Source organism: Pteropus medius, unplaced genomic scaffold, assembly GCF_902729225.1.
Source record: "Pteropus medius unplaced genomic scaffold, Ma_sr-lr_union100, whole genome shotgun sequence".
In the NCBI taxonomy this organism is placed as follows: Eukaryota; Metazoa; Chordata; class Mammalia; order Chiroptera; family Pteropodidae; genus Pteropus; species Pteropus medius.
In genome coordinates this window covers 83,173-99,923 of record NW_024346824.1, presented here as the reverse complement: position 1 = coordinate 99,923, position 16,751 = coordinate 83,173, and the positions used below count along the sequence as shown (strand labels likewise).

General features: G+C 50.8%; 1 protein-coding gene across 1 annotated transcript; it reads left to right on the top strand.

Annotated features, from left to right (window-relative positions):
• The first annotated feature begins 3,033 nt into the window (after positions 1-3,033).
• On the top strand, positions 3,034-16,751 carry NT5C1A (5'-nucleotidase, cytosolic IA). Its single transcript, XM_039876729.1, has 6 exons — positions 3,034-3,293; positions 10,024-10,191; positions 10,633-10,762; positions 12,216-12,338; positions 14,394-14,578; positions 16,137-16,751. The coding sequence occupies exons 1-6, from the start codon at positions 3,168-3,170 to the stop codon at positions 16,500-16,502; spliced, it is 1,098 nt and encodes a 365-aa protein (XP_039732663.1). The 5' UTR covers positions 3,034-3,167; the 3' UTR covers positions 16,503-16,751.

Genomic DNA, 16,751 nt, shown 5'->3' with positions numbered 1-16,751 from the left:
AAGAGTACAGAGAATAGCCTGGCTGTGGTCATGTGCTCATCCTTGGCTCAATCATCATGTCCAGGAAAATAGGGCTCTACAGTTAGTCAGGTCTAGGTCACATGCCTACTCCTGTGACCAGGGAGGCAGGGGTGGGGGACGAGGGTAGGGAGGGGCGGGTAGATCTAGGCCAGTACTAGAAGAAGAAGGTGAGAAAGGTGGCGAGTAGAATAAAACCAATAGCCACCAACTTTGGGGTGGTGGTGGCATTTGTTGAAGCAAAATGGAGAATCTCATGGAAATTTAGAGATGGGTACTATAGCCAGGGCCTCAACTGGAACTTGGGAAGCTGTAAGAACCAGAGGCAGCTTCCTCTCAGGGCAGCGTGGTTTCCTGTGTGTGGATTTTCTGCTTCCCTCAGTACATCTTTGCCCATTTTTATCTGCTGATTGGCTCATTCTGCTCACAGAGTTTCTACCCCCTCTTAGTTTTATGTCAAACATAACTGCAGCTTGCTAAGCCTCACTCAGTTCTCTTGGGAGCCAACTGGATTTCACAGCATCCTCAGCTTCCATATCTGCAGTCGACTATCCAGCCTCTGTTTCCCGATTCAAAATTCTTGAGGAAGAGGAATCTGATTAGTCTAGTTTATCTTTACAACCCAGGCCAAACAGGTCAAAGGTCACTGGACGGCATGGGGATAGTACATCTTTGTCTCAGGTACTCACTCTCAATCCAAATAACCTCTCTATACAGTCTTTCCAAGTCCTTCTTGTCCATAAGGAACCCAAGAATAATCGACCCTTTCCTAGAGTTTCATTATTTATTGCTATGTAACAAGCCATCCTGAAATGTAATGCTCAGAACAATAATTTATTATTTTTCATGATTCTTTGGGTTGGCTAGGCTCAGCTAAGAGGTTTTATTGCTTCATGTGCTGTTGGCTGGAACAGCCAAGATGGCCTCACTCATATGTCTGGCAATTGGTGCTGACAGTAGCCTGGGAAACTGTTGCAGGAAGCGACACTCAATGGAGGAATTTGGATGCTCAGTGACAACTTTGTTTAGAGGAAGGAGAATTTATTGGGCCGGCGGAGCATGTGAGGTTAACAACTCCACGCACAAGCTCGCTCTAGTTGGATTTATTACAGCTTATATACGTTTGCAATGTCTATGCAAGGGGCACGTGATTCTTTTGTCTGAGATTTTACATGTCCCTCCTTAGTCAGAGTGGGGAGGGGGAGCTTCGGGTGGGAGGGCTGTAGGGGAGGAATTTTTAGACCCCAGTCTTACAGGTCTTTTGTCTTGCAGAGTCTGAGACCTTGGTGTTATCAGCACTATTATCGGATTCTTGAACAGAGAGATGGGACTCCTAGCTTACAGACAGGGAGCAGCATTCATTGATGTGCCGCTCAGCAGGTTCCTTATCCAAAGGCTGAGCTCTAACTGTAACACAACAAACAGTTCCACACAGTCTCGACATTCATACACAGCTACAGAGATAAGGAAGGGGCTGGAGAATCCTCGAGCTCTGGAAAACATGTTAACTGAAGAGCATAGGGCAGAATGGGGGAAGAGAGAGAGAGCAGTTTTAACCAGCCGAGTCGGTTATTTCTGCAGGCCCTTTCCTTTGCATTTTTTCAGATGCCTCTTCTCCTCTCTCAAAACCACTGTTCTCCACTGGCTTCTTATCCTCCAGGTCCTCTCTGCCTCACCATGTGGCCTTTCCCACAAGGTAGTTTACATTGTATCTGGCTCCCAGGAGAACAAAAATGGAATCTGCAAGTCCTCTTAAGGCTTAAGCTTGGAAAGTGTACAGGATCACATAGCTTCTATTAGTCAAAGCGAGATACCAGGTCAACTCAGATTCAACTCCACCTCTGGATGGGAGGAGTGTGAAAGTCACATTGCCAAAGGGCAGGCGGGATGGGAGAGATTTGGGGGTCATCTATGGAAACAATTTATCAAGCTTGGAGAAGAAAAAGTCTTAAACATACTTCCCCAATCCTAAAACTTTTTATTGTTATTATTCCCCCCCCTCTTCCCACAGAAGGTTTGGTTGGTTCCTTCCAGGACATGGAGGAGTCTGGGAAGTTCCCTCCATTCTGTACCCCATCCCAGGCAGATACTCTCCAGGCTAAACCAGTATTTTCTTCTGCTGCTAGCACTCAACCCGTGCACACTTCTAGGCTCACACAGAGATGCCCCTTGTCTGCTTCCTGGCCTGTGCCTTGGGATAGGTGGCATTAGTGTCTGCACCCCGGGCTCTCCAACAAGGGGGACAATGTCCTTAAATTACAGGACGATGGTCCAAGAGTCTAATTCCGAGGCTCCTTTTCGACCTTCCCTCCATCCAGCCGCTTCATAGCCTGTAACTAACCACCTTAAGCTTGGCAGATGGGACCTGGGAGTGGCCGCCCTCTGCTGGCCATCGAGGGCTCAGCAAGAATTCAAGTTCAGGGTCCCTGGGAGTCTTTCCAGTTTGGGTGCTCCGCCAGATTCAGCGAAGCCTGGTCTCGCCACGGACTTTAGGACCCTTCCGCCTTGGTGGGGAAGGGCCCTCCACTGTGCAACCGGCTAGGAGCGGGCTCCTGCTCGTGGACGGAGCTGTCCATCCACTACCTCCTCCCCCTCTGGGGGATGGACTAGGGTTTGAGGCAAGAGGACTCCGCTCAAGGTCCCAGGGTCCTGGCATCGGAGGGGAAAGCAGGAGTTACCTTGGGGGCGTGGAGTGGCTAACACTTCATTTTCTCCTTGAGATTCACCATCCTGGAAAAAATAGTTGTCAGGCCTCCCCTCTCTCCGTGCCCTTGAGCGCCTGCGAAGAACACCATCCCACAATCCCGAATCCGCAGCAGCAGGCAAACCCCGCTTCAGGCCCTCTCTACTTGAGAGCCCAAGAGGCCAACCCCACCCCCACCCCATTCACTTCGGGCGTGGGGCGGTCTGGGAGCAAGAGCTCAGCTGTCCCCGGATACACATACGGCAACAACACACCGGCAACCGAGACGGCGGTATTGGCATCCCGGTTCCCCACCCCGCCCCGCTGCAGGCTCGCACGCCCACACTCCCCGCGGCTGCCCGCCCCCTTCTCACGCCCGGGACGCGCCTCCCTCCTGCAGCCCAGCCCCGAGAGCTCCGTGTCTCCGCTGTCGCCCGTTCTGGCCCGGCTGGGTCACAGCCGGAGCATGGAACCCGGGGAGCCCCTGGCGCCCGGCGAGCCCCGGCCAGGGGCAGAGGCCTCCGCAGCTCCCCGCTGGGAGGAAGCCAAGGCTTTCTACGACAACCTCGCGCCCAAGAAGAAACCCAAATCGGTAAACACAAGGCATCGGCATGGGGGGTAGGGCAGAGAAAAGGTCACCAGGGGAGGGGTCATAAGCCCCCTGGAGGGGGACCTATGGCGCCTCTCGGGAAGGGTACGCAGCCTCTCAAGCACCAGAATGCTCCCAGCCATTGGCGCGGGCTTGGGTTTATTTTGGGAGCTCTGCTCCGGTGTTTTTTTTCCGGGGCTCGGGTTCCACGCCAGGATCCCCCTCCCCCATGCTGTGGTCAGGGCTCAGCTCGGGGCCGGTGGCTCAGCTCCTCCCGGAGCGGCTGTCTGGGGCGCGCGGGCAGCACTTGTTGGCAAAGCCGGTCAGGGGCTCCTGCGGAAGCGCCCTGGGCTCCGGTAACCGGACTCTAGAAACCCGGCTCCTTGCTATGCGCTCCGGTTTCTGCCATGTGGGTACCGAGCTCCGGACCCGAGCCTCTGCGTTTCGAGGTCTGGCTCAGGGCCCTATGCCCCTGGTTCTGCGCTCCCAACATGGACTTTGCGCCCCAGCTTCGGACTCTGCTCCTCTGGTAATGGTCACCATCATCCCCGCTACCCGCGTGTGGTCTCAGCCCTCTAGGTCTCACACAGAGGAGAGAACTCTCTCCCATCGGAGAAGTTCTTGATGCCCTGGTTGGCCCCTGGGCTTTGCTCACTCTCGCTTCCCAGATCTCGAGGAGTTGGGGAAGAGACTGAGAATAGAGGCTGGTTTGGAGCATCTTCCAAAGAGCTCTGGCCTGACCTTAAAATGTCCGGCTGCTTCCCTCCAAAGACCCTTCTCCAGGAGGCCCACCTGTCAACAGTCATTTTCTGCAGCACCGCCAGGCCCCCTCAGCAGTGATGGGACTGAGGGATGAGTTGGGCTGAGTGCCTGCCTCTGGAGCTCACACTGCTCAGGTGAAAGACCCTACAAGTGCAGTTGGAACAGAGAGGGAGTGACTGCCCACTAAGATAGGCTTTGTAGAGGTGGCATTTGAGCTGACTTTAAGTCTGAGTAGGCAGAGTTTCCGAGGCAGGAAGGGAAATAGGATGGGCAAAAGGCATAGAGGTGACAACTGAATGGAAGAATGCAGGATCTTTGGGAGAAGAGTTGGAGGGATGCGGGAGACCCACGAAGGGCCTTGAGTGCCATATTAAGGAGCCTGGATCTTATTCAGTGAGCTTAAGGGTTTTAAAACTAGGTTCCATAGAGCCCCATGTTTCAGGGGATCTGCACACGTGAATGAAATTTATTTTCTTTCTTCTTTAGAGTATGTTTTAAATAATTCAACATGTGTAATAAAAAAAAACTCACTCAAATGTGTTATGTGGACATTTTAGCACCTTAGAGACCACCAACACATTATAATTTATGCTGCAGGTTAATTTTTTTTTTTTAGCAAACCTCAGAATAAAGCTTTTTTTGTGGTCTATTTAATAGAAGAGTGCCTTGCGGTTGCTGACAATTATTGCTGAGTCTCTTGAGATTTGTATTTAAAACAAAACAAAACAAACCTTTTATCATTTGCAACCACTTATTGGTGGGAATCAGGGTTTTCTCAATGCTGTGCAAAAACCACAAATGCAGAAACAAATTGACTAGATGATGAAGCTTAAGTCTGCACTGGCATTAACCCCTGGTTTCAAATTTGTTGTCACCCAAACAACTGTGTTGTTTTCATTGGTTGACAGTATAATAAATACTTTATGTACATGTAATGCATTTGGATTTATAAAATAAATTTATATCAATAAGATATGGTAATATCTAGTTTATATATTGGAGTTTCCACCCAAACTTCATTTGAATAAAAAGGTCACCCTACTTTTTAAAAAATATGAAAACCATTTAGGAGCTATTACAGGATTTTTCAGCAAGAGATTAACTTGGTCCCATTTTCATTTTAGAAAGATCACCCTGGGCAGTGTTGTGGATGAATTGGAGAAGATGCGTCTGGCAGCAGGCTGACCAGGGTGGAGGCTGGTCCCTGTCTAAGGAGGAAGCTGGACTAATGTCATGGCCTGGGGGATAGAGAGGAGGGGTTGGATGTTCAGGACTACAGGTGGTGAGTGGAGCTCACCAATCCATTTTCTCCCAAATCCCAAGGAACCAGGGAACTTAGGTCCAGTTGTCAGTCATGATCTCTCTGTCAACCCCTGACTCTCACAGTTCTCTGAGAGGCAAGGATCCTGGTGGCTTCCTGGCCCCTACTCCTTCCTGCAGTAGCCCCTCCTCCCACAGGCTATTTTGGGGGCTTTAGTCCTCAGGGGCCCCATCAGGGCCTGGCCTGGACTTATTCTCATTCCCAGGAGCCTGAGTGAAATATTCAAGCCCCGAAGGCCCACAGGAGGCCCTCACCTCATGGGGTCAGAGGACTTCCTCAGTACAGACCTATCTGTTCCACTCTCCTCCAGCAGCTCTTTCCCCTCCAAGTCCTTCTTCTGGAAATAACAGCTTTTGGCCATACTCTTATCTTGGGCCCAACAGGCAGAATCATATCTGTCTAAATGCCTAAATGAGAGCTCCTCAGACAGGCTAGGTGGGGCTGGGCTCCCCTCCATTATCCCCCACATCCCTATCCTCAAGCCAGAGTAACCAGCCTGTCCCCCAGCCCCAGTGGAAGGCAGAGGGAGCTAGTAGTACCTGGCTTCCAGGAGGGCAGTGTTTCCAGGCTGAGTCCCTGGTCTTAGGTAAGGGTCTTTTTGACCCAGTTACCAGTCTGGAATTTGGACTTCTTTCTGATTTCTGAGGGAACTGTCCCCAGATGCACCTGACAACACATGACAGTGTGGCCTCCTTCTGCAGTTAGGTCCAGGTGGGACTCTAAGTGCTCGCTTCTCCCCAGCCTGTTTACCTGTTCCTTCAGCTCTGCCTGGAGCCTAGACCGCCGCTCAACAATTCCAAATATGGATCCGCTGGGATCCATATGTCCCATAGCATCTCATGTCCTCTAGGCCCTCAGACTCTACCTCACTTATGCAGTGTCAGAGCAGGCTGAGTGGGGAGGTGAGGTCCTGCCTTTGGAACCTCCATTCTGAAGGAAAAGAGAGCCCCGCCCTTAGACACGGCAGTCTGAGGGCACCATGCCCCTCACCATTTCTCCCAAAACTTGAAAGGGCAGGCTGTGTGGGTGGAGTGTCCCAGGGAAGTGGCTAAAGTAGCAGGGGTTGAGGTCTTCTGGGAGCTATTGAGGAGGGACATATCAGGGGGACTGCCGTGTGGACAGAAGCTGGGCTAGAGGCTGGAGACTTGGGCTCTTATCCTGGCTTTGCCTTGACTTTGCTGTGCGACCTAGGGTAATATTCTTCCTCTCTCTGGGCCTATTTTCACATCTGTAAAAGAAGGAAGTAGAGACTCCTGGAGCCAAGGCAGCTGCAATAGTTTTCTTGCAATGGCCCAAGGCGGGATGGGATGGGGTCTGAGCAGGTCAGGCAGAGGGGACCCACAACACAGCAGTCTGGCAGGGACTGTAGGACAGAAAGTGAGGAGTGAGACTTTGGCTGGCTGCCTGGCCGGGAGTGACCAATTGGCTTGGGAACCTGCCTAAAGGGACTGGGAGGGCAGCTGGCTCTCTGTCCTTGAAGGGATGATGGTCTTGTCCCTGAGGCAGTAAGCCCAGGGGGCGGGTACAGCTCAACCCCTGTCCTGAAGGCCAACAAGCTTCCTGAGTTTATGAGAGTGGCTTTCCCTACTCCCCCAGCCCCACCCTTACCATTTCTGGCCATCCCTCTATTACGCCTTTTCTTTAGGTTTTTTAACTTTACCTCCTTTCCTTGAAGGCTCACAGGTGCTGAGGGGCTTGGTAGGTACCCAGCCCAAGGACAAACAGACACATGGGGGTTGTCAGCAACTGGGAGAGTACTTGAGCTGAGCCCCAGAGGAGAGGCGCCGGTCCTGCCACTGCCTTATACTGACCCTGCTGGCCACATACAGTACCTGGGTTGGAGTACAAGTCAAATGCAAACTGAGATCCACCTCATGGGCTTGGAGAACCCTCTGGTCTTCCATTTTTACTTTGAGGTTCTAAAGCCTCACTAGCCACTAGCCATTCGTAGCTATTTAAATTTAAATTGATTAAAAATAATTCCAATAAAAAATTCAGTTTCTCAGCCTTACTAGCCACATTTCAAGTTGCTCCATAGTCAGTGTAGCCACCCTGACAGCACTGGACGTTTCTATCATCACGGAAAGTTCTCTTGGACAGTGCTCTCTTAAAGGATGACACAAACCTCTCCCTTGGGGACAGATCATGAGCTCCGTGGGGGGCAGGGATCACACCTGTCTTGTTTCCTGCCATGTCCTCAGCACAATAACTGTCACGTGGTACTCACTCAATTTTGTCAACTGATTGGAACCCAGGCTTGACTCCAGAGAAAACGGCGGGGCCAGTGCATGGCCTGCAAGGCTATCAGGAGCAGGGCAGAATGCGAGGTCCATTTATGAGTCTTGCCCCCAATTTGAGACTCAGAGTCTTCATCTATAAAGTGGGAATCATGGTCCCAGGACTGCTCAGGTCACAGAGATGTAGTGGGACTTCGGGTGTCTGTGAGTCCCTTGGGCACCCATATTCTGATCCTTCCCAGGGATTATAAAGGATCCAGCTGCTGTCTGTGATGGTATTCCCATCTCCATTCCACTCCGAGGCCCTCCTGGGGCCCTGAGGGAAGGCCCTCTGCCATCTACTTTTTTTTTCCCTACTTTTATGGGCTCAACTGTACTCACGCCCCCATGCCCTAGGCTCTGCTCATCTCTGTGAATGCCCTGTGTATGTGCACACCTCTTCATTCCTTCCTTCACCCAACTCCTTCTTCAAAGCTCTACTCAAACACCTCCTCTCCCATGACAACTCCTTCTGAACCCCCGTCATCAAGACTTTGTGTTCATCTGTGTTCTATGACTCATTTGAGTCTCTTTATATCTCTGTTTACCTATCTTTCTTTCCTACGAGCCTGTGAGCTCTGAGGACAGCAGCCAAATCTCTACCAGGACCATATATATCTATATATCTATATCTATACCTATACCTATACCTATACTTATATCTATATCTATATCTATATCTATATCTATATCTATATCTATATCTATATCTATATCTATATCTATCTATCTATATAGATATAGATATAGATATATCTATATAGATATATCTATCTATCTATATATCAAGCAATAGATATAGATATATCTATATAGATATATCTATATAGATATATCTATCTATCTATCTATATATCAAGCAATAGATATAGATATATCTATATAGATGTATCTATATAGATATATCTATCTATCTATCTATATATCAAGCAATCTGAACAAATTAGGGGACTGCACTGAAGTTTCTAGTTCGTGTTAAATTTGTCATGGCAAATACCGTTTCTCATTGAAGTATATAAAAATTTAGAGGCATTAAAAAATTTCTGAGCACCTACTATGTGTTAAGTACAGTTATAACCACTAGAGATGCAATAAACGAACAAGATAGGCATAGTTCCCGCTCCCTCAGAACTTAGGTGTGGTTCCTGCTTCCCCTCTAGAACTCTGTCTAGAAATAAAAAAAATAATTAAATAATCAATTATCATTTTGTGTTAAATTTTACTGCAGAGGAAATAGGAAATAAGAAAATAGGAAAGGAAAAGGAAATAGGAGGGGTAGCAAACCCATGACTAGTGGGGAGGGAAGGATTCTAGAGGTGACATGAAGTTTTGAGACCCAAAGGTGGGGTAGAAGTTAGCTAGATGGAGAGTAAGGTAAAGAACAGGTCAGGCAGGGGAAACATCATGGGCAAAGGCTCAGAGAAAGAAGGGAAGGTGTGCTTGGACGTGACAAAGGTCAAATTGAGCAACGTGGGGTCATGAGAAGGCGAGAATAGAGAGAGAGGTAGGTGCATCATGAAGCGCTTCTTATGCTATACTCAAGGCTACTGACTGGAGTTGAGAAAAGCGGGCACCACTGAAGGGAAGGAGGACATGGTCAGATCTGAACTTGAGAAAAAAATCAGATAACAATACGGATGACAGTTTGGAGGAGATGAGAAATGGCGATGGACTGGACTATGGTAGAGAAGACAGAAAGAAGTAGATGGAGTCTAGTGGAACTGACAGGTTTTAGTTGATGGGTAAAGGGAGTTGAGGAAGATGGAAGACTTGAAGTTGACTTCCAGGCTTCTGGTTTAGCTGATGAATGCTTGGTGGTGCCAAGCAGTGAGATGAGGAAGTGGGGAGGAGACTAGTTTTAGGGGTGGAGAGAGTGGCGGGAATTCAGCCTTGGTCATATTGAGTATGAGTGTCTCTTAGTCAACTGGGGCAGATATGTGAGTCGGGAGCTCAGGAGAAAGATCTCGGCTGGGGATAAATTTTCTTATATAATTGTCATGTCTCTAGGCACCATTTCTTTCTAAGGGCAAGTAGCTCTCATTTTATAATGGAAACCTTCTGGAGACCATCTTGAGCTACGTCTCTGGCTACATACACTGTATTCATTTTTTGTTGTGTCCAGATGACTGGCTTGATTGCAAACTCCATAAAGGCATGTCTTTCCTGTCCTGTTGTGCTCCTCCTCTCCCTCAGTCCCCAGGTGGGTCCTGCACAGAAGAGGTCCTGACCTACGTCTGTCCCTGCCTAAGGCTGAGCCTCCTTAGGGCAGAGGCTGGGCCTGGGTCTTCTCCCTGCTGCAGTACCCAGAAGGGCTGTCACAGGCAACTCACCTCAGGGGAGTGTGAGTGACAGCCCTTCTCCTGCACCCCCGCAGCCCAAGCCTCAGAATGCAGTCACCATTGCTGTGTCCTCCCGAGCCTTGTTCCGCATGGATGAGGAGCAGCGGATCTACACAGAGCAGGGTGTGGAGGAGTACGTGCGCTACCAGCTAGAACATGAGAATGAGCCATTCAGCCCGGGGCCAGCCTTCCCCTTCGTGAAGGTGAGGGGCAGCCCCACTACTGGCCACACGGTGCTTTTGTGGGGGTTAGACAAAAGCATTCTCATGGGTGTTTGAGTAAGAAAAGGGATCTTCTGGGCTGATGTCCCCTGGCAACTGCAGGGGACAGCCATTTGGGAAGGAGAGGCCGCCCCATCCTCTGCAGCCCCACGCAGGTCACCAGCTTGGCGAGGGGAACTTGGGCTGAATCTCGGCCTCCACTCACCCTTTCTGCGAGGCAGCCCTGAACAATAATCAACCCACACAATGGCAGAGATTAGGAAGAGATAGTTCATGCCCATTGACCTCACCCCAAGCCTGGCCCCTGACCTCCCTGCTCCTCCCCCACTGGATCCCCAGTTCACCAGTCCTCCCAACCCTGGCTACTAACTCTAGGTGTAAAACCCTGGGGGTCTGAGCTGGAGGATCCCCTCTCCCATCCAGGCTCTGGAGGCTGTGAACAGGAGGCTACGGGAGCTGTACCCAGACAGTGAGGACGTCTTCGACATCGTCCTAGTAACCAACAACCACGCTCAAGTGGGTGTCCGTCTCATCAACAGCATCAACCACTACGGTGAGCATGAGGGGTTTGGCCATGGGACACCCGTAACAGACACTCAGGGATGGGGCCACACCTCTTCAGGGTAAGGGCATACCAGCTAGAACCCCAAACCCCGCGGTGTGCTGGTCAAGTGGCTCTTTAAAATACAAACAAACAAACAAAAACCCAAAAAACAAAAAAACCCTGATTGTCGCTTGTCATTTTCAGGGTGTAAACATTCCCACTATGGCTACTTTCAAGCTACCGACAATTGAATGATATAATTGGCTCAAAAAATTCTTGAATATTTAACAGTTGGCTCTTGCAAGCTGGTACAAGCCAGCTCCAGCACACCACTCCACAGGCCCCACTCCCTATGTGATTGGGCAGGGCACTTGCTGCCCCTATGACTCAGTTTCTCTATCTGCAATGGAGTTAACAGGCTCATAAGGCTACTGGGAAAAGCAGGTGCAGTCGTCAGAGTGAAGGATTTTTGTGGCTTAATTCACCTTCTTTATTGAAAGTAATAGACCCTCCAGAGCTAGCATAGGCTGAAGAGAGTAATCTCTTATTAGGTTACAGAGGTGTCTCTTAGAACCATAGGACACGAAGTAACTGGGCGTACAAAAGCTTGCATCCAAGTACTGGAAATCTCTCCTGGGCTCTTTTTCTCTCTGGTCTACATGAACCCTTATTTCTGCTTCTTTCAACAAGTCTGTTCCTTTTCTTCTTCTTTTGTTTCCTGTCTCCTTCTCTCTCCAGACTATGTTTCTCTGCTTTTCTCAAACATGACCAAAATTTATAAGTTAACAGGTATTTGTTTTAAGCAACCAAGAGAGTCCAGTGGCATTTTTAAATCTGATTTCGAATTGCTGGGAGCAGGGGTGATATTCAAAATATCTAACCACCTCTGACACAGGCACCAAGTAGTCAAGACAGACAGCACCTGGAGCAGGTCCTGAAGGACTCCTGCTGTGCAAGGCGCTACCCCCTCCCACTGTGGGTCGTCCTGTATGAGGGGCTGGGTAGCGATGGGCTAATTCAACAGGCTCAGAGCGGCAGCTATTCACCAACCAGCAAATATTTTACAACCTGTGTAGACATGGGTACTAGGTAACTATTGACCCAGGCTAGGAGAGGATCTGATTGGTCCACCTTGGGTCAGGTGTCTGTCCCTTTCCAATCAGTTATGTCCAGGAGGGCCACTCATGGCTGGGGACTCACCTTTTGTAGTACTTTTGTAGTACTGACAAGAGGATGTTGCTGTGAGCCAGGCAATCGTTGCAGAGATGTGATCATCATGTTTCATGGATGAAGGACGGAGGGACTTAGAGAAGGGAATGCTGGCCTAAAGTCACTCAGAGAATCACTCTGCTACCCCACCACCACTCAGAACCAAGATGGCATCCATTGGACACAGGGGACCAGTCTAAGGCCCTAACAGTTAACTCAGACATCACCTGGGTATTCTCTACCTCCTCCCCAGACCTGTTCATCGAGAGGTTCTGCATGACAGGTGGGAATAGCCCCATCTGCTACCTCAAAGCCTATCACACCAACCTCTACTTGTCAGCTGATGCAGAAAAAGTTCAGGAAGCTATTAATGAAGGTGAGTCAAACTAGAGAGAAAGAACATGGGGGTCCTGGCAAAGAATGGTCCAAAGGTGGGAGGCTGGGTCCTAAAGCTCTGAGCAGGTGCTCGAAGTTGCTGTGATAACTGGAAGGAGCATACCTTCCTTAATTCCTATGACCTATTCTGTAAACTCTGAGAACAAGGCCCCACCTATTCTACTCATTTCCCATCTATTCCACTCTCCTACCTCCTGGCCTCCCATGTTAAAGATGTTTCTCCTCATCAGTATCACCCAGCCTTCGGTCTCCATGGAAATCCTCCTTATAGCCCAGAAAGCTACTCCCTTCTAAGAATCTTCCAGGTCAGCTCTGATTTCCTGTGTGATGATGGGCCGCCTCTGCCCGTCTCTGGGCCACTGGGGAGGGAGATCAGTATCCAGTCCAGCCTGAGCAGTGAAGTGAGTAGAGTCTGGGAAATGGCCAGCATTCCAGCAGCTGGGCTGGCCAGTGCTGAAGTGAGGTTGGGAGACCTAGCCTCAAGTACTGATGAAGAAAATTTCCCTCCATGTGTCTCTTTCAAGGGGCAGTTTTGGGTGGTAGCCATAGCCTTGGTCCTCTGACAGGGTGTGTGTTTTTATTGAATGTGGAAAAAAACAGGCCTACAGGGGAGGGAGGGTGGCTCCACTGCCTGAGACAGCTCCTCAGGCAGGCTTCTTTATCGACTAACAATATATTCACTTTTCTTCTTTCATGGTGTCTTCTGCTAGAAGCCTGGCCTCTCTTTTCCCCTGATGCCTCACTCCTCTGCTCTGCTTGGGGCTCCAAGAGGCTTTCTTTAACCATGAACCAGAGCCATTTCCCTACACAGATGTCACACCCTCTGGTTGGGGCCTTGGCACTGGCCTGCATGCTTGCCTCTATATGTCTATTATTTGAGCCCAGGCTAGAGATTAGGGGGTGGTCAGGACGGAGGCCCTGCCCAGGGTGGAAGTGGTTCTGGTTCATCTTGGCTTCAGTGTTGGCAGAGCTGAGAGGTGCCTGGCCTGATGCCCAGGGCCTGGTATGACTTATAGCATCCTCAGGCTAGTGAAGTTGCTGTGGGGTTGGCACTGCTCATTCCCCACAAAGCTCTTCCTAAACCTAGCCATTGTGATCCCAGACACCTGAAGAGCAGAGCTTAAGTGGCCTTTGGAGAGATGAAGCATAGTGAATGGACTAATCCAGCTGCCCAGGTCTCCAGCTTCTCAGCACTGGTTCTCTGTTGTCCAGTGCTAGTCTGGAGCCTGGGTTCCCAACAGGTATACTTGACCCCCTGGAGCAGCCCGGGATTGCAAATGTAATTAGTGCTACCTTCCACGGCCACCCACATTGCCTCAAGGAACCCTGAATGGCCAGGCCACCCTGACTAGGGCATACCTGGGTGCTATTGTGGCAATAGACTAAGGGTGCCCACACCCGCCCCACCTCAGACTGCAGCCTGGGATCTCAGCCCCAGACAGCTGAAACATCCTTAATTTTACTCTGGCTCAGAGCAGGTGAGGGGCTTGCCAGAATCAACAGCAAGAGAGTGAGGCCAAGGCAGATCAAGACTCCTTCCTGGCTTCCCCATAGCTCTACATTAGGAGCCTGTGAGGAAATCCTGGAAGGACAGTAATGGCCTGGGGGATCCCTTCTTCTAGCCAGGACTGACATTTGGCTGGTCCATACCAGCATGACCTCACTAGATATTAAAGAATTGACATTCTTCCATACTGATTGATAAATACTTCCTTCCCTGAGTCCTCTAAGCGCCCCCCTGTTCCCTGGGACTCCCCTAGACCTTCTCACAAGGCAGCGACTAAAGGGAACCTCTGTCTTAGGCCAGGGCCCTCAGAGCTCCATTTGGAGAAAAGCCACAATCCATTCTTATGGCCAGTTTTTAAATATTCTAAATATTAACCCTCATTAGCCTTGCCTTGGGTCCTGAGTGAGGCAGGTGGGGACAAGGATAGCCTGAGATAGCCCACTCTTGGTCCCAGGCAACTGAGATGGGTGCCGGGGGGGCCCTTATTGCCAGGATAAAGGCAGACAACCCTCACCTCTCTCTGCCCAGGAATTGCAGCTGCCACCATCTTCAGCCCCAGCAGGGACGTGGCTGTATCCCAGAGTCAGCTGCGCGTGGCCTTTGATGGGGACGCCGTGCTTTTTTCAGATGAGTCGGAGCGCATCGTCAAGGCCCACGGGCTGGACAGGTTCTTCGAACATGAGAAGGCCCATGAGAATAAACCTTTGGCCCAGGTGCTTCATGTACTCCCCAGAATCCCCGAGTGGAGCGTGGTGACTCCCCAGAACCTGCCCTTGACTAGAACGTCCAGCCCAGAACCAAACCCTGAGCTTGGCCCAGAATCCAGCCAGGTCCCTTCACCAAACCTCTAGCCCTGACTCCCTCTCACCTGACTCCTGACTCCCCTCAGGGACCTTCTTTCCCTTCATTGAGCCCTACCCGCCTCACTGTAGTCCCATCTCCCTTTGAAGCCCCCATCCTCTCACTAAGCCCCTCTCTGAAGCCCCCTCCTCTCCTTCACAGCTCCTTTCTGGAGTTTCCGTCCCTTCTCCAGACTCCCCACCCCACTCTGAAAGCCTCACCCTCTCTCTCTGTGAAGCCACCATCCTCTCTCTGGAATCCTCACCCCCTCTCCGACATGCTCCCACCTTTCTAAGTAGGCTCCCCTCCCCTTAAGAAGCTCCCGTTTCCCTCCCCGGAGGAAAGGAAAAGCTGGACTGGTGTCCCTCACTGGTGCAGCAAGATCCAGCTGGGTGCAGAGTCTGGAGCAGTCTCCCTGCTTTGAGTCACACCAGCCCTTCCCACCTCCTGCCATCCATTCCTTCGCCAGGGGCTCGGACCCTCATTCTCTATCAGACTGATCGGAGCCTGCTCAGAGCCTCTCCAAGAGCAGACTATGCCCTAGAGCCTGGGGGAAATTCCCTGTTGGGATCCTCTAGCCCTCCTGGTAGCTCCTATTTGTGCTTCTTACAAAAATCTAGGTGCTCAGTCATCCCAGAGCCCCGCCCTCTCCAAGAGGTCAACAGACTCCAGTTGTGGCCCCTGAATAGTCATTTCACTTCCATTCTTGTTAATCCCCTCTGAAATCCTTGGGAATCAGGGTAGGACAATTTTCCCATTAAGCAGTAGGCAGGAGACCACTGCTTGCACCAGTCACCCAGTAGGTAAGGGGTCTCCAAGACTGGAAGCTCACCTTTCCCGATTTCCAGCTGCTATAGCAGTTTTCTTCTTCGTCATCCGGTTCTTTAGTCCTGCGTCCTCATTAACCTTCATTGTTCAGGCCACTGTAGAGAGTAAATCCTTTCCCTGACCCCAGAGAGCTGGAGCATGACTCCCTGAGCCAGTTACACATTGGTCTGTTTGTTCCAATTGTTTGCAGCTGGAATCCACTCTGCCTGGAAGTTCCCATGCCATAGTTATTAAATATTTTTAGTATTCTCCCTGCTGGTGAGCAGAGAAGACCACACTTACAGAGCTGCAGGACAGACACCCATGTATGCGGGGAGCATATGGCTGGACGTACATAGTAACAACTGCCCTGGTATGGCTATTCTGACACAGACATCCCCAATCACAGCTGTATGGACACCCAGACTGACGTAGGTACCTACAGTTCTACTGATGTACACAGCGGCCCGAGCAGACATAGCAGAACTGAGGGATTTGGGGATCCTGAGAAGTTTTTCCACTGCAAACAGCAAGACACGAGCTCTTGAGGGAGGAGCCCAGCTGGAGAGTGGGCAAATGTCTGGGAGAGGGATGGGCTCATAGTGTTCCTTTGCCTCCTCATAGGGCCCCTTAAAGGGCTTTCTGGAGGCGCTGGGTAGGCTGCAGAAGAAGTTCTACTCCAAGGGCCTGCGCCTCGAGTGCCCAATCCGCACCTACTTGGTGACAGCACGCAGCGCAGCCAGTTCTGGGGCCCGGGCTCTCAAGACCCTGCGCAGCTGGGGCCTGGAGACCGATGAGGCCCTGTTCCTTGCAGGAGCACCCAAGGGCCCCCTCCTTGAGAAGATCCGCCCACACATCTTCTTCGATGACCAGATGTTCCACGTGGCTGGAGCTCAGGAGATGGGCACAGTGGCCGCCCATGTGCCTTACGGTGTGGCACAGACACCCCGACGGACTGCACCTACCAAGCAAACCCCAGCTGCACAGTAGCTGAGCCACCAGCTTCACCGACCGACAGTGCTCCAGGCTCAGCTCCCTGTCATACTTTGACACGTCAGCCTGTGGACCCTTCTAGTTCCTCACTACTCTGCGCTGCTGCATGTCCGCCCTCATCCCTGTGAGTGAGGTGCTTGTAGGCAATTTTGCAGACTGGGCCAGCGTTCTCACCAACCTCTCCTTTTGGGCCAACACTGTGTCACGATCCTGGTTAGGAAAGTAAGACTGCAGAATGGTTGGATA